Below are 21,652 nucleotides of genomic sequence, written 5' to 3'. Positions count from 1 at the left end.
CCGGTCACTAGGGGCGTGGCTCGCCGGCTGCAGGCGATGCACGGCGTCGGTCCGGAGGAGGTGGCATCGCGGCCATGGCGGGTGCGCCGGAGGACCTGATTGCTTTTTTTGAAAACTTCCAGGGACCTGATTGCATTTTTAGAAAATTTCCAGGGACCCGATTGCTTTTTCAGACACTGGCATGTGGCCCCCACATGTAAGTTAACGGTCAAACAAACGGTCAACCAAACGGTGCGTTTAGTGGCGGGCCCGACCTGTCATAAACATGTTTAATTTTTTAACAAAGAGGATTTGGGGTTTTTTGAAACAGCCAACCCCTGACTTGATAGTTATCAGCGAAAAAAATAAATTCGGTAGTTTTTTGGAACCACAGCCTGTAAAGTAGTAGTTTTATGCTATTTACTCACTTTTGTCGATTCATCAGCCAGACGATGGTTAAGAGCTCACCGCCGCAGCTGAGCTGCTTGGCATGGGAATCCCTGCTGCATTGGTCGGACGTGAAGGTGAGAAGACGTACCCATGAAACAAGAATGGTCTGCAACATACAATCGAGGAGTTCTGGTTGTTCCCCACGGTCCCTATGCTCTCTAACTTTTGTTTGTACCTCATCGGTGAATGCCGGGATGAAAGCTTCAAGTTTGTGAATGTATTGGCCCTGCATCGGATGTCGTCCATAATTTCCCGGTTCTAGCTCATCTAACAGGTTGAAGGCCCAGTAAGCACCAAGCCCGAGAGTATCGTTTCTGTCATAAAGATGACTTGATCTTCCAAGCACGCAGCTGCCCTCAGTGGCATCCATGTCTAGAAGGATGTTGGCAAGCTGCTTGGTCTCTCTTATTGTTGGAGAATTGTCGGTTCCTCGTTCACTCCATATCTCCTCCAAATCGAGGCGGGCCTTTTTGTAGTGGACACCCTCGTCACCCTGTCTCAATACCATGTGCTGGCGTTCAGCGAGGAGGAACATCATGTAATCTGATATTGCTCGTATCTGCTTCTCGTATTTGGCTGATGCTTCACTTTTTATCGAAGTCGGCTTGCACAAGAGGAAAATACCCGTGGCGACGTGCAGGGCGATGAGGTTGCTTTCAAAACTATAGTTACTGGCATTAGACCTCATAAAATCATCGAGTTCCCTTATGGGACGCATCCCGACGAGTGTGCAAGATTCCAGCAGTACTTGTGTACACACAGCTTCCAACAACTCATCCTTGACATCATCAGTCTTCTTCCCAAGTCCAGTGAAGAAAGAATAGACCAGCTTCTCCAGTTGGCCCGGAGGGCGAGGAGGAGTACAGGTACAACACTCTTGCAACAAGTTGTGTTGCCCCGCGCCGGACAACAACCTATGGCCACTCGGGCCGCTTCTCAGTGAGAGACGGGACATATCCAGAGAGACGAGGAGGCGACGGACGCAATACCATGATTGCATTGCAGCTTGACGTGGCAAATTGTCCGGGAAGGTCCGTCGAACCGGAAGCAGCCATTCTTTTCCTTCCCCTTGCTCTACCAAGAACGCATATGTCCAGGTGGACCCTAGTGCTCTCAGCAGCCATCTCACATCCAACACCAGGGTACCAACAAGCAAGGTGTATGTGACCGTCCGATCTGCACTCTCCATGGCATTGCCCTCCTTACTGTGGAAGAGATAGAGCGTCGTGGCAGTTGCCGGCGGTGAGAGGACACGGATGATGTAGCCGGCCCAAGTGCGGATCACACTTGCCTTGGTGTACAACATGTCGTACATGAGCGACGCCTCCATCTCAACCACCTCGCTCACACCCTTCCAGCCAGAATAGGATGGGACATACCTCCTGCGGTGGACTTGATAGTCAGCGAAGGCACCCATGGTGACACCGAGAAGGCCGTGAGCATCAAGCAGGGCATCATCATTATCCCACTTGCGGCCTTCGTCCTCAAATGTGAAGCGCCGTAACTTCTTTCTCCCGGCTGAGCGACGAATGTTGTCAAAGCAAGCTCGCCGTAGCGCAACCGCCCTCTCCACGTACTTATAGGAGCCCAAGAAGAGCATGATGAAGAAGGTGGCGCGTAGAGCCGCATCGCCGCGCATAAATCTTTGCTTGTATGAGCCATAGATAGCTCCTCCGATTTCAAGGACGAGAGCAGCCTTTTGGGTCGGCGACAGCTCATTGTGCTCCAAGGCGTAGCTGGTGATGTTGTCCGGGCGACCAAGGTGCAGCAGGAGAAACATCAGCTCCTCGCTAACCGCGGTCGCGGTGTCGAGAAACACCTTGCCGAGGGCGATTGGCGTGATTATCTCGGTCACGTGGTACGCCACCCACACCAGAGACATCCGCACACCGGAGTCTCTACGCCGACGGATCCCGGATAATTGGGCCAGGGTAAGATGCGCGAGGTGGCTCACAGTCACCAAGACCCGTGTCACCCGTAGATTCATCCGCTCCTGGCTCTCCTCGCCCATGAAAAGTCCAGCCATACCAGATAATCCTCCTGCACTCAAATTATCTACGTAGGTTAATACCCGCATGCAATCATCTAGTCCTAGCTAGATCAACCAGTTTGTTGTTGTATTTGCATGCTAGAGAGATTAGGATATACTGGTAGTGATTAACATACCGCCGTGAAGGCTGCTCGATGAACTACTAGTAAACTCTGAGATGCAAGGTCGGTTGATGAAGACGCACGCTAATCGCTCCACTTAATTTCCGACATATCACAGGATTTCTCTCAACTTCAGAGTGAAATTGGAGATACAAATCTTGATACAAGGAGAGCTGGGGTGAGCAGGAAGAACAAGTGAGATGAGAATAGAGTTCTTCCTTCAGAATCTGGTCCAAAAGTGGGCCCAGGAATGAATGGATACCATGTTTCCTTTCGCTCTATCCTCTCAAGCGTTAGCATAACCAGCCACGGTCATGCGGCCCGTCTCACACGGTTTCTGCCCAGTGTTATCAAGTACTACCTTCGTGCTGGTTTATTGGTCACCTTTGTAATTTATGCTAAACTTTGAACAAAGATTTAACTTATAAAATGTTAGTGTATGTTAACAAAAATTATATCATTGGATTCGTATTGGAATAAAGTTTTTAATGATGTAATTTTTATGACATGCATGAATATTCTGTTAGTCAAATTTATGGTCAAAATTTGGCACAGATTATCGTGTGAAGCATGGACAAAAAAAAAAGGATCATGGAGAGAGAAACACTGGTTTCTACTCTGTCCGAGCAATGTACGTACATGACAGAGAAACACTGTTTGACACTATTTTCAAGGATACACCATGAAAAGGTGTATCAGTATCACAGAAGAAAAGCCAAGCGGCTGATAGAACGCCTTTCGGCAATTAGTTCACAACACCACGACTACAACGACAAGAGATCAAAGACCGCGTCTCGACCAAGACCTGATAGCTATGGGCATAACCCCGACCACATCTCAGACTGCTTCAATGCACTATTCACCCTTCACGCCTAGGAGTTTAATCTTGCGAAGGGCAAGAAGACCGATGGATGTATGGAGCTTGTAGTGCCGCTTGGTCGTAATTGGGTTGCTGGTGAGTGTGATAGATTCTTGGTGGTGTGGAGTGCTGCCTGACGGGTGGCTATTTTGTTGGGTGCAAGCTCTTAGCTCCTTTTGTATTCAACACAAGGAAGGATTGTTTGACGAGTTGTGACCATTCAGACTAAAGAATGACGGGAGTGGTACGATGGATGGCAGTGAGTATTGGAAGCTGTTAGATTCATCCATGAGCTTATTTTGTTTGTCGTGGTGGTGGAAATGATTTGGGAGGATGATGGTATGGAATGGGTTAAGCTTCATCCAGGGTATCGACTTGGAGTGCATGAATGAAGTTTTGGGATGAACAAGATAGCCCCATTCTTGTTGAATTGGAGGGTTAATGAATGAATGAACAAGAAAATGTCCGGGACAAAATTTGGCCTTGTTTGCAAGAAAACGAGAACTTTAGGGTGTTCGCTGTGAAGTGGAAATATCATTACATAAAGAAGCAAATCCGATAGAAACTCCACTTTGTACACTCATGAATAGATCAATACACCACAAGAATGACAAGATCCAATTTTGCCTCGTTTTTTCTGACTTTTGAGGTCTACATGCTACAAATATTGATTCCAATAGTGATGATTTTGTCTTGCGAAAAAGTTACTAAACAAAATGAGGATGGCCATTGCATGCTTCCATTTTCAGTCTGTGCTTGTTTGAAAATCAACAACTCCTTCCATATTCGACATAGCATCTCTTGATGCCGTCCGTCTTTTTTTGAAAAAGGAGGATGTACCCCGGCCTCTGCATCTGGATGATGCATGCAGCTATATTATTAATTATTTATAAAGATCATACAAGGTGATACATCAATAAGTCTGAAGCCACCATCTTAGCAACGTTGTTGCTACTTCTATCCCCTTGATGAAGGTGTGCCGAATGTCCGGGCCTAATACCAACAGACATCACACCAAAGCCTAACATCTAAAGCCGGGTGTCCCATCCAAGTCTCTACCTGGATTGGGCCCCACATCGGTCTGGCACACTCCCAGTGAGCACCGCACGCTGCAAGGGCCGTCACCTCCATCTTCCATCGGTCCATCCTCAGAGCAGAACTGATGCACCGACCTTGCCAGGCCTCTCTGCTATCGACGACACCATGATGCCCGACAGCTTCCTGTTCCTGCGCGAGTCCATCTTCGCGCATCAGACGCCGAGTCTCCACTGCGCCATGCCGCCGAGACCCACCGTCGACGATAGGGTTGATGCCAGACCGCTCCACCTACATGCCATCTCGCGTCGACTCCGAACTACCAGCAACTCCACCACCCTGAGCAGTCCCCCGCCGACGCCTTCATGAAGAAACACGACACCAAAGTGCCATCGTCGCCGAAACAGAGGAACGGAGGCTTTCGCCTGCGCTCATGGTAGAGGTGAGGGGCGTATGATCCACACCGAAGCCTCCAGGAAGGGAATCGGCGCCGAGAGCGTCGACTTTGGTGCAGCCGCCACGCCGATCTGGAGTTTCCCCCGGATCCATGCCCACCCGCCAAATCCGTCCAGGCAGTATTGCCGTCGACCGTAGTCGCTACCGTAGCCAGCACGAACCGGAGTAGATCGAGTCGGAGACGATGCCTCCCATGGAACTCCGGTCGGCCAACGAGGAACCGCCTTAGCGCCGCCGCCTCCACGTCTCCCACACAGCCGTGGAAGGCCCCCCATCTGCACCTGTAGGTGCCGCCCGCCAGGCAGGCCGCATCGCGCGCCACCGATCGAGGCCGCCGCCCTGAGATCCTCGCGCCGCCCGAGGCACCAGCGGGCAGATCTGAAACAGATCGACCACCAGACACCCAAGGAGCACCCCGAACGCCCCCCCCACCCACGCAACCACCAGGGGGAGACACGAGCGCGTCGCCCCCTGAGTCCTCGCCGGCGTGCCCCGCCGCCAACCGCCGCCGAACACCACCCGTGCCAGATCCGGCCGTTGCGGGAAGGAGAGGTCCCGCCGCCGCCGACGCCAACCAGGATTTGCCCGGCGGCGGCGGGCAGGAGAGGTGGGAGAGGGAGTTGAGGGCTTGGCGGCGCTAGGGTTCCCCCCGGTCACTGCGCGGGGGCGACCCAGGGGAGAGGAGGGGATTGTCAGTCACTATCTGCTGTATCTGCTGGGAACTCTGATGTCGTTCGTAGGTGTAAGATTATTAGTATATTGTGAGAAGCGAGCCTCCTCTGTCAAGAGCCCGTGCCGCCGCACGAAGCCGCCCACCGCTGCGTCCAGCGACATGTGAGGGAGACACTGCGCTGCCATACATCAACGCAGGATTGTCCCCTCTACCGTTTGAGTGCACCAGCTCGTCCCGAGTCGCGATGTAGCGAGCCCTCCGTCCGACTCCGACGACTACTTTTTTTTGCGGGTGCGACTTCCTCACTGGATCAGCCACAAGCATCTCTCCTTCGCTATCCAACTTAGTCAGCATTTTTGTAATGTTTGGAGCAAACCAAAACAAAAATAAGGTTTGAGTCGTTTAAAATTGAGGCATTTTATACGAAATCATTAATTAAGGAGTGGTCCTTCCAATGATCACTTTCATATTATCAGGTTGCGACAAGTGGCGTGCTGCATGTGCGCCACTTGACGCAACCTGGAAGTTTTTCCTTTTCTCGTACATCCGTTTTATTCAAAATATTTTGTCTCTTAAATCGTGCGTTCAAATCTCGAACCATTTTCACCGTGGGATTCATCCCGTGGAGATCTTGAAAAGTAGATCCAATGTTGATAGGTTTTGACGAATTTTTTTTCATGAAAAAATCCGGACAAAAACCCGGACGAAAAAACCGAACGGGGAGCACGTTTTTTTCTTTCTAAAAGCCATTTTCGAGAGGTACAGTCGTGCCTCTCGTGGAAGCAAAATCGTGCCTCTCACGGAAGAAAAAATAAAAAAACACATTTTTTCGTTCCCGAGAGGCACGGTTGTGCCTCTCACGGAAGAGAAAAAAAAGGAGAAATGTGTTTTTTTCGCTTCTGAGAGGTGCGGCCGTTTCTCTCGTGGAAGTAAAATCATGCCTCTCGCGGAAGGAAAATAATAAAAAAAATTCGTTTTCGAGAGGCACAACCGTGCCTCTCGCGAAAGCAAAACTGCGTCTCTCACGGAAGAAAAAGAACAAAAGCACTTTTTTTTCATTTTCGAGAGGCATGGTCATGTCTCTCGCGAAAGCAAAACCATGCCTCTCACAGAACAAAAAAAAATACATTTTTGCATAAAATTTTCATTTTATTTTGTCCAAAAGCTAAGAAAAACTGGTGAAAAACCAAAAGGATAAAAAAACACCCGGAAAAAACCATATAAAAAGTGGAAAACACGTGCGAAAAAATCCGGATGAAGCGCCCAGAACGCGACACGTGCCCCAAGTTATCGTTGAGAGGCTCCCGAAGAAGCGTGTTGGGGAACGTAGTAATTTCAAAAAAATTCCTACGCACACCCAGGATCATGGTGATGCATAGCAACGAGAGGGGAGAGTGTTGTCCACGTACCCTCGTAGACCGAAAGCGGAAGCGTTAGCACAACACGGTTGATGTAGTCGTACGTCTTCACGATCCGACCGATCAAGTACCGAACGCACGGCACCTCCGAGTTCAGCACACGTTCAGCTAGATGACGTCCCTCGAACTCCGATCCAGCCGAGCTTTGAGGGAGAGTTCCGTCAGCACGACGGCGTGGTGACGATGATGATGTTCTACCGACGCAGGGCTTCGCCTAAGCACTGCTACGATATTATCGAGGTGGATTATGGTGGAGGGGGGCACTGCACACGGCTAAGAGATCAAGAGATCAATTGTTGTCCCTCTGGGGTGCCCCACTGCCCCCGTATATAAAGGAGCAAGGGAGGAGGAGGCCGGCCCTAGAAGGGGCGCGCCAAGGGAGTAGGATTCCTACTCCTAGTTGGAGTAGGTTTCCTCCTTTCCTAGTCCAACTAGGAGAAGGGGGGAAAGGGGGGAAGAGGAGAAGGAAGGGAGAGGGGGGCCGCGCCCCAAACCCCTTGTCCAATTCGGACTGGGCTTGGGAGGGGCACGCGCCACCTCCTGGCTGCTACCTCTCCTTCCCACTAAGGCCCATTAAGGACCAATACTTCTTTCCCGTATTCCCGTAACTCCCCGGTGTTGGGGATCGTAGCAGAATTTTAAAATTTTCTACGCATCACCAAGATCCAACTATGGAGTATACTAGCAACAAGGGGAAAGGAGTGCATCTACATACCCTTGTAGATCGCGAGCGGAAGCGTTCTAGTGAACGGGGATGATGGAGTCGTAATCGCCGTGATCCAAATCACCGATGACCGAGTGCCGAACGGACGGCACCTCCGCGTTCAACACACGTACGGAGCAGCGACGTCTCCTCCTTCTTGATCCAGCAAGGGGGAAGGAGAGGTTGATGGAGATCCAGCAGCACGACGGCGTGGTGGTGGAAGTAGCAGGGATCTCGGCAGGGTTTCGCCAAGCTTCTGCGAGAGGGAGAGGTGTTGCAGGGGGAGAGGGAGGCGCCAGGGGCTGTGGTGCTGCTGCCCTCCCTCCCCCCACTATATATAGGCCCCCTGGGGAGGCGCCGGCCCTGGGAGATCAGATCTCCAAGGGGGGGCGGCGGCCAAGGGGGAAGGGGGGTGGCTTCCCCCCCAAGCCAAGTGGGGCGCCCCCACCCCAGGGTTTCCAACCCTAGGCGCAGGGGGAGGCCCAAGGGGGGCGCCCCAGCCCACTAAGGGCTGGTTCCCTTCCCACTTCAGCCCATGGGGCCCTCCGGGATAGGTGGCCCCACCCGGTGGACCCCCGGGACCCTTCCGGTGGTCCCGGTACAATACCGATAACCCCCGAAACTTTCCCGGTGGCCGAAACTGGACTTCCTATATATAATTCTTCACCTCCGGACCATTCCGGAACTCCTCGTGACGTCCGGGATCTCATCCGGGACTCCGAACAACTTTCGGGTTTCCGCATACTAATATCTCTACAACCCTAGCGTCACCGAACCTTAAGTGTGTAGACCCTACGGGTTCGGGAGACATGCAGACATGACCGAGACGCCTCTCCGGTCAATAACCAACAGCGGGATCTGGATACCCATGTTGGCTCCCACATGTTCCACGATGATCTCATCGGATGAACCACGATGTCGAGGATTCAATCAATCCCGTATACAATTCCCTTTGTCAATCGGTATGTTACTTGCCCGAGATTCGATCGTCGGTATCCCAATACCTTGTTCAATCTCGTTACCGGCAAGTCTCTTTACTCGTACCGTAATGCATGATCCCGTGGCTAACTCCTTAGTCACATTGAGCTCATTATGATGATGCATTACCGAGTGGGCCCAGAGATACCTCTCCGTCATACGGAGTGACAAATCCCAGTCTCGATCCGTGTCAACCCAACAGACACTTTCAGAGATACCCGTAGTGTACCTTTATAGTCACCCAGTTACGTTGTGACGTTGGTACACCCAAAGCACTCCTACGGCATCCGGGAGTTACACGATCTCATGGTCTAAGGAAAAGATACTTGACATTGGAAAAGCTCTAGCAAACGAACTACACGATCTTTTATGCTATGCTTAGGATTGGGTCTTGTCCATCACATCATTCTCCTAATGATGTGATCCCGTTATCAATGACATCCAATGTCCATAGTCAGGAAACCATGACTATCTGTTGATCAACGAGCTAGTCAACTAGAGGCTTACTAGGGACACGTTGTGGTCTATGTATTCACACATGTATTACGATTTCCGGATAACACAATTATAGCATGAACAATAGACAATTATCATGAACAAAGAAATATAATAATAACCATTTATTATTGCCTCTAGGGCATATTTCCAACAGTCTCCCACTTGCACTAGAGTCAATAATCTAGTTACATTGTGATGAATCGAACACCCATAGCGTTCTGGTGTTGATCATGTTTTGCTCTAGGGAGAGGTTTAGTCAACGGATCTGCTACATTCAGGTCCGTATGTACTTTACAAATATCTATGTCTCCATTTTGAACACTTTCACGAATGGAGTTGAAGCGACGCTTGATATGCCTGGTCTTCCTGTGAAACCTGGGCTCCTTGGCAAGGGCAATAGCTCCAGTGTTGTCACAGAAGAGAGTCATCGGGCCCGACGCATTGGGAATCACCCCTAGGTCGGTAATGAACTCCTTCATCCAGATTGCTTCTTGCGCTGCCTCTGAGGCTGCCATGTACTCCGCTTCACATGTAGATCCCGCCACGACGCTTTGCTTGCAACTGCACCAGCTTACTGCTCCTCCATTCAAAATATACACGTATCCGGTTTGTGACTTCGAGTCATCCAGATCTGTGTCGAAGCTAGCGTCGACGTAACCCTTTACGACGAGCTCTTCGTCACCTCCATAAACGAGAAACATATCCTTAGTCCTCTTCAGGTACTTCAGGATATTCTTGACCGCTGTCCAGTGTTCCATGCCGGGATTACTTTGGTACCTTCCTACCAAACTTACGGCAAGGTTTACATCAGGTCTGGTACACAGCATGGCATACATAATAGACCCTATGGCCGAGGCATAGGGGATGACACTCATCTTTTCTCTATCTTCTGCCGTGGTCGGGCATTGAGCCGTGCTCAATTGCACACCTTGCAATACAGGCAAGAACCCCTTCTTGGACTGATCCATATTGAACTTCTTCAATATCTTGTCAAGGTACGTACTCTGTGAAAGACCAATGAGGCGTCTTGATCTATCTCTATAGATCTTGATGCCTAATATATAAGCAGCTTCTCCAAGGTCCTTCATTGAAAAACACTTATTCAAATAGGCCTTTATACTTTCCAAGAATTCTATATCATTTCCCATCAATAGTATGTCATCCACATATAATATGAGAAATGCTACAGAGCTCCCACTCACTTTCTTGTAAACACAGGCTTCTCCATAAGTCTGTGTAAACCCAAACGCTTTGATCATCTCATCAAACGAATGTTCCAACTCCGAGATGCTTGCACCAGCCCATAGATGGAGCGCTGGAGCTTGCATACCTTGTTAGCATTCTTAGGATCGACAAAACCTTCCGGCTGCATCATATACAATTCTTCCTTAAGAAAGCCGTTAAGGAATGCCGTTTTGACGTCCATTTGCCATATCTCATAATCATAGAATGCGGCAATTGCTAACATGATTCGGACGGACTTCAGCTTCGCTACGGGTGAGAAAGTCTCATCGTAGTCAACCCCTTGAACTTGTCGATAACCCTTAGCGACAAGTCGAGCCTTATAGATGGTCACATTACCATCCGCGTCTGTCTTCTTCTTAAAGATCCATTTATTTTCTATGGCTCGCCGATCATCGGGCAAGTCAGTCAAAGTCCATACTTCGTTTTCATACATGGATCCTATCTCGGATTTCATGGCTTCTAGCCATTTGTCGGAATCCGGGCCCGCCATCGCTTCTTCATAGTTCGAAGGTTCACCGTTGTCTAACAACATGATTTCCAGGACAGGGTTGCCGTACCACTCTGGTGCGGAACGTGTCCTTGTGGACCTACGAAGTTCAGCAGTAACTTGATCCGAAGCTTCATGATCATCATCATTAACTTCCTCCCCAGTCGGTGTAGGCACCACAGGAACATCTTCCCGCGCTGCGCTACTTTCCGGTTCGGAAGGGGTGACTATCACCTCATCAAGTTCCACTTTCCTCCCACTTAATTCTTTCGAGAGAAACTCTTTCTCCAGAAAGGACCCATTCTTGGCAACAAAGATCTTGCCTTCGGATCTGAGGTAGAAGGTATACCCAATGGTTTCCTTAGGGTATCCTATGAAGACGCATTTTTCCGACTTGGGTTCGAGCTTTTCAGGTTGAAGTTTCTTGACATAAGCATCGCATCCCCAAACTTTTAGAAACGACAGCTTAGGTTTCTTCCCAAACCATAATTCATACGGTGTCGTCTCAACGGATTTCGACGGAGCCCTATTTAAAGTGAATGCGGCAGTCTCTAAAGCATAGCCCCAAAATGAGAGCGGTAGATCGGTAAGAGACATCATAGATCGCACCATATCCAATAGAGTGCGATTACGACGTTCGGACACACCATTTCGCTGAGGTGTTCCAGGCGGCGTGAGTTGTGAAACGATTCCACATTTCCTTAAGTGCGTACCAAATTCGTGACTTAAATATTCTCCACCACGATCTGATCGTAAGAACTTTATTTTCCTGTCACGTTGATTCTCAACCTCACTCTGAAATTCCTTGAACTTTTCAAAGGTTTCAGACTTGTGTTTCATTAGGTAGACATACCCATATCTACTTAAGTCATCAGTGAGAGTGAGAACATAACGATATCCTCCGCGAGCCTCAACACTCATTGGACCGCACACATCGGTATGTATGATTTCCAATAAGTTGGTTGCTCGCTCCATTGTTCCGGAGAACGGAGTCTTGGTCATCTTACCCATGAGGCATGGTTCGCACGTGTCAAATGATTCGTAATCAAGAGACTCCAAAAGTCCATCTGCATGGAGCTTCTTCATGCGCTTGACACCAATGTGACCAAGGCGGCAGTGCCACAAGTATGTGGGACTATCGTTATCAACTTTACATCTTTTGGTATTCACACTATGAATATGTGTAACATCACGTTCGAGATTCATCAAGAATAAACCATTGACCAGCGGGGCATGACCATAAAACATATCTCTCATATAAATAGAACAACCATTATTCTCGGATTTAAATGAGTAGCCATCTCGAATTAAACGAGATCCAGATACAATGTTCATGCTCAAAGCTGGCACTAAATAACAATTATTGAGGTTTAAAACTAATCCCGTAGGTAAATGCAGAGGTAGCGTGCCGACGGCGATCACATCGACCTTGGAACCATTCCCGACGCGCATCGTCACCTCGTCCTTTGCCAGTCTCCGCTTATTCCGCAGTTCCTGTTTTGAGTTACAAATATGAGCAACCGCACCGGTATCAAATACCCAGGAGCTACTACGAGTACTGGTAAGGTACACATCAATTACATGTATATCACATATACCTTTGGTGTTGCCGGCCTTCTTGTCCGCTAAGTATTTGGGGCAGTTCCGCTTCCAGTGACCACTTCCCTTGCAATAAAAGCACTCAGTCTCAGGCTTGGGTCCATTCTTCGACTTCTTCCCGGCAACTGGCTTACCGGGCGCGGCAACTCCCTTGCCGTCCTTCTTGAAGTTCTTCTTACCCTTGCCCTTCTTGAACTTAGTGGTTTTATTCACCATCAACACTTGATGTTCCTTTCTGATCTCCACCTCCGCTGATTTCAGCATTGAATATACCTCAGGAATGGTCTTTTCCATCCCCTGCATATTGAAGTTCATCACAAAGCTCTTGTAGCTCGGTGGAAGCGACTGAAGGATTCTGTCAATGACCGCGTCATCCGGGAGATTAACTCCCAGCTGAGACAAGCGGTTGTGTAACCCAGACATTCTGAGTATGTGCTCACTAACAGAACTATTTTCCTCCATTTTACAGCTGAAGAACTTGTCGGAGACTTCATATCTCTCGACCCGGGCATGAGCTTGGAAAACCATTTTCAGCTCTTCGAACATCTCATATGCTCCATGTTTCTCAAAACGCTTTTGGAGACCCGGTTCTAAGCTGTAAAGCATGCCGCACTGAACGAGGGAGTAATCATCAGCACGTGATTGCCAAGCGTTCATAACGTCTTGGTTCTCTGGGATTGGTGCTTCACCTAGCGGTGCTTCTAGGACATAATCTTTCTTGGCAGCTATGAGGATGATCCTCAGGTTCCGGACCCAGTCCGTATAGTTGCTGCCATCATCTTTCAGCTTGGTTTTCTCTAGGAACGCGTTGAAGTTGAGGACAACGTGGGCCATTTGATCTACAAGACATATTGTAAAGATTTTAGACTAAGTTCATGATAATTAAGTTCATATAATCAAATTATTCAATGAACTCCCACTCAGATAGACATCCCTCTAGTCATCTAAGTGAAACATGATCCGAGTTAACTAGGCCGTGTCCGATCATCACGTGAGACGGACTAGTCAAGATCGGTGAACATCTCCATGTTGATCGTATCTTCTATACGACTCATGCTCGACCTTTCGGTCCTCCGTGTTCCGAGGCCATGTCTGTACATGCTAGGCTCGTCAAGTCAACCTAAGTGTATTGCGTGTGTTCCGAGGCCATGTCTGTACATGCTAGGCTCGTCAACACCCGTTGTATGCGAACGTTAGAATCTATCACACCCGATCATCACGTGGTGCTTCGAAACAACGAACCTTCGCAACGGTGCACAGTTAGGGGGAACACTTTCTTGAAATTATTATAAGGGATCATCTTACTTACTACCGTCGTTCTAAGCAAATAAGATGCAAAACATGATAAACATCACATGCAATCAAATAGTGACATGATATGGCCAATATCATTTTGCTCCTTTGATCTCCATCTTCGGGGCACCATGATCATCTTCGTCACCGGCATGACACCATGATCTCCATCATCATGATCTCCATCATTGTGTCTTCATGAAGTTGTCACGCCAACGATTACTTCTACTTCTATGGCTAACGCGTTTAGCAACAAAGTAAAGTAATTTACATGGCGTTATTCAATGACACGCAGGTCATACAAAAAATAAAGACAACTCCTATGGCTCCTGCCGGTTGTCATACTCATCGACATGCAAGTCGTGATTCCTATTACAAGAATATGATCAATCTCATACATCACATATATCATTCATCACATCTTCTGGCCATATCACATCACATAGCACATGCTGCAAAAACAAGTTAGACGTCCTCTAATTGTTGTTGCAAGTTTTTACGTGGCTTGTATAGGTTTCTAGCAAGAACGTTTCTTACCTACGTAAAACCACAACGTGATATGCCAATTTCTATTTACCCTTCATAAGGACCCTTTTCATCGAATCCGTTCCGACTAAAGTGGGAGAGACAGACACCCGCTAGCCACCTTATGCAACTAGTGCATGTCAGTCGGTGGAACCTGTCTCACGTAAGCGTACGTGTAAGGTCGGTCCGGGCCGCTTCATCCCACAATGCCGCCGAAACAAGATAAGACTAGTAGCGGCAAGAAGAATTGGCAACATCTACGCCCACAACTGCTTTGTGTTCTACTCGTGCATAGTAACTACGCATAGGCCTGGCTCTGATACCACTGTTGGGGATCGTAGCAGAATTTTAAAATTTCCTACGCATCACCAAGATCCATCTATGGAGTATACTAGCAACGAGGGGAAAGGAGTGCATCTACATACCCTTGTAGATCGCGAGCGGAAGCGTTCTAATGAACGGGGTTGATGGAGTCGTACTCGCCGTGATCCAAATCACCGATGACCGAGTGCCGAACGGACGGCACCTCCGCGTTCAACACACGTACGGAGCAGCGACGTCTCCTCCTTCTTGATCCAGCAAGGGGGAAGGAGAGGTTGATGGAGATCCAGCAGCACGACGGCGTGGTGGTGGAAGTAGCGGGGATCTCGGCAGGGCTTCGCCAAGCTTCTGCGAGAGGGAGAGGTGTTGCAGGGGGAGAGGGAGGCGCCAGGGGCTGTGGTGCTGCTGCCCTCCCTCCCCCCACTATATATAGGCCCCCTGGGGGGCGCCGGCCCTGGGAGATCAGATCTCCAAGGGGGGCGGCGGCCAAGGGGGAAGGGGGGTGGCTTCCCCCCCAAGCCAAGTGGGGCGCCCCCACCCCAGGGTTTCCAACCCTAGGCGCAGGGGGAGGCCCAAGGGGGGGCGCCCCAGCCCACTAAGGGCTGGTTCCCTTCCCACTTCAGCCCATGGGCCCTCCGGGATAGGTGGCCCCACCCGGTGGACCCCCGGGACCCTTCCGGTGGTCCCGGTACAATACCGATAACCCCCGAAACTTTCCCGGTGGCCGAAACTGGACTTCCTATATATAATTCTTCACCTCCGGACCATTCCGGAACTCCTCGTGACGTCCGGGATCTCATCCGGGACTCCGAACAACTTTCGGGTTTCCGCATACTAATATCTCTACAACCCTAGCGTCACCGAACCTTAAGTGTGTAGACCCTACGGGTTCGGGAGACATGCAGACATGACCGAGACGCCTCTCCGGTCAATAACCAACAGCGGGATCTGGATACCCATGTTGGCTCCCACATGTTCCACGATGATCTCATCGGATGAACCACGATGTCGAGGATTCAATCAATCCCGTATACAATTCCCTTTGTCAATCGGTATGTTACTTGCCCGAGATTCGATCGTCGGTATCCCAATACCCTGTTCAATCTCGTTACCGGCAAGTCTCTTTACTCGTACCGTAATGCATGATCCCGTGGCTAACTCCTTAGTCACATTGAGCTCATTATGATGATGCATTACCGAGTGGGCCCAGAGATACCTCTCCGTCATACGGAGTGACAAATCCCAGTCTCGATCCGTGTCAACCCAACAGACACTTTCAGAGATACCCGTAGTGTACCTTTATAGTCACCCAGTTACGTTGTGACGTTGGGTACACCCAAAGCACTCCTACGGCATCCGGGAGTTACACGATCTCATGGTCTAAGGAAAAGATACTTGACATTGGAAAAGCTCTAGCAAACGAACTACACGATCTTTTATGCTATGCTTAGGATTGGGTCTTGTCCATCACATCATTCTCCTAATGATGTGATCCCGTTATCAATGACATCCAATGTCCATAGTCAGGAAACCATGACTATCTGTTGATCAACGAGCTAGTCAACTAGAGGCTTACTAGGGACACGTTGTGGTCTATATATTCACACATGTATTACGATTTCCGGATAACACAATTATAGCATGAACAATAGACAATTATCATGAACAAAGAAATATAATAATAACCATTTATTATTGCCTCTAAAGCATATTTCCAACACTAATTGGTGTAGGAGTCACAGGAACAAATTTCTGTGATGAACTACTTTCCAATAAAGGAGCAGGTACAGTTACCTCATCAAGTTCTACTTTCCTCCCACTCACTTTTTTCGAGAGAAACTCCTTCTCTAGAAAGGATCCAAATTTAGCAATGAATATCTTGCCTTCGGATCTGTGATAGAAGGTGTACCCAACTGTCACCTTTGGGTATCCTATGAAGACACATTTCTCCGATTTGGGTTTGAGCTTATCAGGATGAAACTTTTTCTTATAAGCATTGCAACCTCAAACTTTAAGAAACGACAACTTAGGTTTCTTGCCAAACCATAGTTCATACGGTGTCGTCTCAACGGATTTAGATGGTGCCCTATTTAACGTGAATGCAGCTGTCTCTAATGCATAACCCCAAAACGATAGTGGTAGATTGGTAAGAAACATCATAGATCGCACCATATCTAATAAAGTACGGTTATGACGTCCGGACACACCATTACGTTGTGGTGTTCCAGGTGGCGTGAGTTGCGAAACTATTCCGCATTGTTTCAAATGAAGACCAAACTCGTAACTCAAATATTCTCCTCCACGATCAGATCGTAGAAACTTTATTTTCTTGTTACGATGATTTTCTACTTCACTCTGAAATTATATGAACTTTTCAAATGTTTCAGACTTTATGTTTCATCAAGTAGATACACCCATATCGCTCAAATCATCTGTGAAGGTCTGAAAATAACGATACCTGCCGCGAGCCTCTATATTCATCGGACCATATACATCAGTATGTATGATTTCCAACAAATCTGTTGCTCGCTCCATTGTTCCGGAGAACGGCGTTTTAGTCATCTTGCCCAAGAGGCATGGTTCGCAAGCATCAAGTAATTCGTAATCAAGTGATTCCAAAAAGCCCATCAGCATGGAGTTTCTTCATGCGCTTTACACCAATATGACCTAAACGGCAGTGCCACAAATAAGTTGCACTATCATTATTAACTTTGCATCTTTTGGCTTCAATATTATGAATATGTGTATCACTATGATCGAGATCCGACGAACCATTTTCATTGGGTGTGTAACCATATAAGGTTTTATTCATGTAAACAGAACAACAATTATTCTCTAACTTAAATGAATAACCATATTGCAATAAACATGATCAAATCATATTCATGCTCAACACCAAACAACACTTATTTAGGTTCAACACTAATCCCTAAAGTATAGGGAGTGTGCGATGATGATCATATCAATCTTGGAACTACTTCCAACACACATCGTCACTTCACCCTTAACTAGTTTCTGTTAATTCTGCAACTCCCGTTTCGAGTTACTACTCTTAGCAAATGAACCAGTATCAAATACCGAGGGGTTGCTACGAACACTAGTAAAATACACATCAATAATCTGTATATCAAATATACCTTTGTTCACTTTGCCATCCTTCTTATCCGCCAAATACTTGGGGTAGTTCCGCTTCCAGTGACCAGTTCCTTTGCAGCAGAAGCACTTAGTCTCAGGCTTAGGTCCAGACTTGGGCTTCTTCACTTGAGTAGCAACTTGCTTGCCGTTCTTCTTGAAGTTCCCCTTCTTCCCTTTGCCCTTTTCTTGAAACTAGTGGTCTCGTCAACCATCAACACTTGATGTTTTTCTTGATTTCTACCTTCGTCAATTTCAGCATCACGAAGAGCTTGGGAATTGTTTCTGTTATCCCTTGCATATTATAGTTCATCACGAAGTTCTACTAACTTGGTGATGGTGACTAGAGAATTCTGTCAATCACTATCTTATCTGGAAGATTAACTCCCACTTGATTCAAGCGATTGTAGTACCCGGACAATCTGAGCACATGCTCACTGCTTGAGCTATTCTCCTCCATCTTTTAGCTGTAGAACTTGTTGGAGATTTCATATCTCTCAACTCGGGTATTTTCTTGAAATATTAACTTCAACTCCTGGAACATCTCATATGGTCCATGACGTTCAAAACGTCTTTGAAGTCCCGATTCTAAGCCGTTAAGCATGGTGCACTAAACTATCAAGCAGTCATCATATTGAGCTAGCCAAACGTTCATAATGTCTGCATCTGCTCCTGCAATAGGTCTGTCACCTAGCGGTGCATCAAGGACATAATTCTTCTGTGCAGCAATGAGGATAATCCTCAGATCACGGATCCAATCCGCATCTTTGCTACTAAAATCTTTCAACATAATTTTTCTCTAGGAACATATCAAAAATAAACACAGGGAAGCAACAATGCTAGCTATTGATCTACAACATAATTTGCAAAATACTATCAGGACTAAGTTCATGATAAATTTAAGTTCAATTAATCTATTACTTAAGAACTCCCACTTAGATAGACATCCCTCTAATCCTCTAAATGATCACGTGATCCATATCAACTAAACCATGTCCGATCATCATGTGAGATGGAGTAGTTTCAACGGTGAACATCACTATGTTGATCATATCTACTATATGATTCACGCTGTTCCGAGGCCATATCTGTTATATGCTAGGCTCGTCAAGCTTAACCTGAGTATTCCGCGTGTGCAACTGTTTTGCACCCGTTGTATTTGAACGTAGAGCCTATCACACCCGATCATCACGTGGTGTCTCAGACGAAGAACTTTCGTAACGGTGCATACTCAGGGAGAACACTTATACTTTGATAATTTAGTGAGGGATCATCTTATAATGCTACCGTCAATCAAAGCAAGATAAGATGCATAAAAGATAAACATCACATGCAATCAATATAAGTGATATGATATGGCCATCATCATCTTGTGCTTGTGATCTCCATCTTCGAAGCACCGTCATGATCACCATCATCACCGGCGCGACACCTTGATCTCCATCGTAGTATCGTTGTCGTCTCGCCAACTATTGCTTCTACGACTATCGCTACCGCTTAGTGATAAAGTAAAGCAATTACAGAGCGATTGCATTGCATACAATAAAGCGACAACCATATGGCTCCTGCCAGTTGCCGATAACTCTGTTACAAAACATGATCATCTCATACAATAAAATTTAGCATCATGTCTTAACCATATCACATCACAACATGCCCTGCAAAAACAAGTTAGACGTCCTCTACTTTGTTGTTGCAAGTTTTACGTGGCGGTTATGGGATGAGCAAGAACCGTTCTTACCTACGCATCAAATCCACAATGATAGTTTGTCAAGTTGGTGCTGTTTTAACCTTCGCAAGGACCGGGCGTAGCCACACGCGGTTCAACTAAAGTTGGAGAAACTGACACCCGCCAGCCACCTGTGTGCAAAGCACGTCGGTAGTACCAGTCTCGCGTAAGCGTACGCGTAATGTCGGTCCGGGCCGCTTCATCCAACAATACCGCCGAACCAAAGTATGACATGCTGGTAAGCAGTATGACTTATATCGCCCACAACTCACTTGTGTTCTACTCGTGCATATAACATCAACGCATAAAACCAGGCTCGGATGCCACTGTTGGGGAACGTAGTAATTTCAAAAAAATTCCTACGCACACACAGGATCATGGTGATGCATAGCAAGGAGAGGGGAGAGTGTTGTCCACGTACCCTCGTAGACCGAATGCGGAAGCGTTAGCACAACGCGGTTGATGTAGTCGTACGTCTTCACGATCCGACCGATCAAGTACCGAACGCATGGCACCTCCGAGTTCAGCACACGTTCAACTCTATGACGTCCCTCGAACTCCGATCCAGCTGAGCTTTGAGGGAGAGTTCCGTCAGCACGACGGCGTGGTGACGATGATGATGTTCTACCGACGCAGGGCTTCGCCTAAGCACCGCTACGATATTATCGAGGTGGATTATGGTGGAGGGGGGCACCGCACACGGCTAAGAGATCAAGTGATCAATTGTTGTCCCTCTGGGGTGCCCCCTACCCCCGTATATAAAGGAGCAAGGGAGGAGGTGTTGGAAATATGCCCTAGAGGCAATAATAAAATGGTTATTATTATATTTCCTTGTTCATGATAATTGTCTATTATTCATGCTATAATTGTGTTATCCGGAAATCGTAATACATGTGTGAATACATAGACCACAACGTGTCCCTAGTAAGCCTCTAGTTGACTAGCTCGTTGATCAACAGATAGTCATGGTTTCCTGACTATGGACATTGGATGTCATTGATAACGGGATCACATCATTAGGAGAATGATGTGATGGACAAGACCCAATCCTAAGCATAGCATAAAAGATCGTGTAGTTCGTTTGCTAGAGCTTTTCCAATGTCAAGTATCTTTTCCTTAGACCATGAGATCGTGTAACTCCCGGATGCCGTAGGAGTGCTTTGGGTGTACCCAACGTCACAACGTAACTGGGTGACTATAAAGGTACACTACGGGTATCTCTGAAAGTGTCTCTTGGGTTGACACGGGTCGAGACTGGGATTTGTCACTCCGTATGACGGAGAGGTATCTCTGGGCCCACTCGGTAATGCATCATCATAATGAGCTCAATGTGACTAAGGATTTAGCCACGGGATCATGCATTACGGTACGAGTAAAGAGACTTGCCGGTAACGAGATTGAACAGGGTATTGGGATACCAACGATCGAATCTCGGGCAAGTAACATACCGATTGACAAAGGGAATTGTATACGGGATTGATTGAATCCTCGACATCGTGGTTCATCCGATGAGATCATCGTGGAACATGTGGGAGCCAACATGGGTATCCAGATCCCGCTGTTGGTTATTGACCGGAGAGGCGTCTCGGTCATGTCTGCATGTCTCCCGAACCCGTAGGGTCTACACACTTAAGGTTCGGTGACGCTAGGGTTGTAGAGATATTAGTATGCGGAAACCCGAAAGTTGTTCGGAGTCCCGGATGAGATCCCGGACGTCACGAGGAGTTTCGGAATGGTCCGGAGGTGAAGAATTATATATAGGAAGTCCAGTTTCGGCCACCGGGAAAGTTTCGGGGGTTATCGGTATTGTACCGGGACCACCGGAAGGGTCCCGGGGGTCCACCGGGTGGGGCCACCTCTCCCGGAGGGCCCCATGGGCTGAAGTGGGAAGGGAACCAGCCCTTAGTGGACTGGGGCGGCCCCCCTTGGGCCTCCCCCTGCGCCTAGGGTTGGAAACCCTGGGGTGGGGGCGCCCCACTTGGCTTCGGGGGGAAGCCACCCCCCCTTCCCCCTTGGCCGCCGCCCCCCTGGAGATCTGATCTCCCAGGGCCGGCGCCCCCCCAGGGGGCCTATATATAGTGGGGGGAGGGAGGGCAGCAGCACCACAGCCCCTGGCGCCTC

The 21,652-nt window shown here is 48.1% G+C and overlaps 1 protein-coding gene across 1 annotated transcript; it reads right to left on the bottom strand.

Annotated features, from left to right (window-relative positions):
• Positions 1–363: 363 nt before the first annotated feature.
• LOC123142174 (uncharacterized) lies at positions 364–2,854 on the bottom strand. Its single transcript, XM_044561175.1, has 2 exons — positions 2,596–2,854; positions 364–2,469 (listed from the first exon to the last, which is right to left on the bottom strand). The coding sequence occupies exon 2, from the start codon at positions 2,453–2,455 to the stop codon at positions 404–406; it is 2,052 nt and encodes a 683-aa protein (XP_044417110.1). The 5' UTR covers positions 2,456–2,469; positions 2,596–2,854; the 3' UTR covers positions 364–403.
• Positions 2,855–21,652: the final 18,798 nt, after the last annotated feature.

This window comes from Triticum aestivum, chromosome 6D (assembly GCF_018294505.1).
Source record: "Triticum aestivum cultivar Chinese Spring chromosome 6D, IWGSC CS RefSeq v2.1, whole genome shotgun sequence".
NCBI lineage: Eukaryota > Viridiplantae > Streptophyta > Magnoliopsida > Poales > Poaceae > Triticum > Triticum aestivum.
Note: the sequence above shows the minus strand (reverse complement) of the source record. Positions and strands in the feature narration are given on the sequence as shown.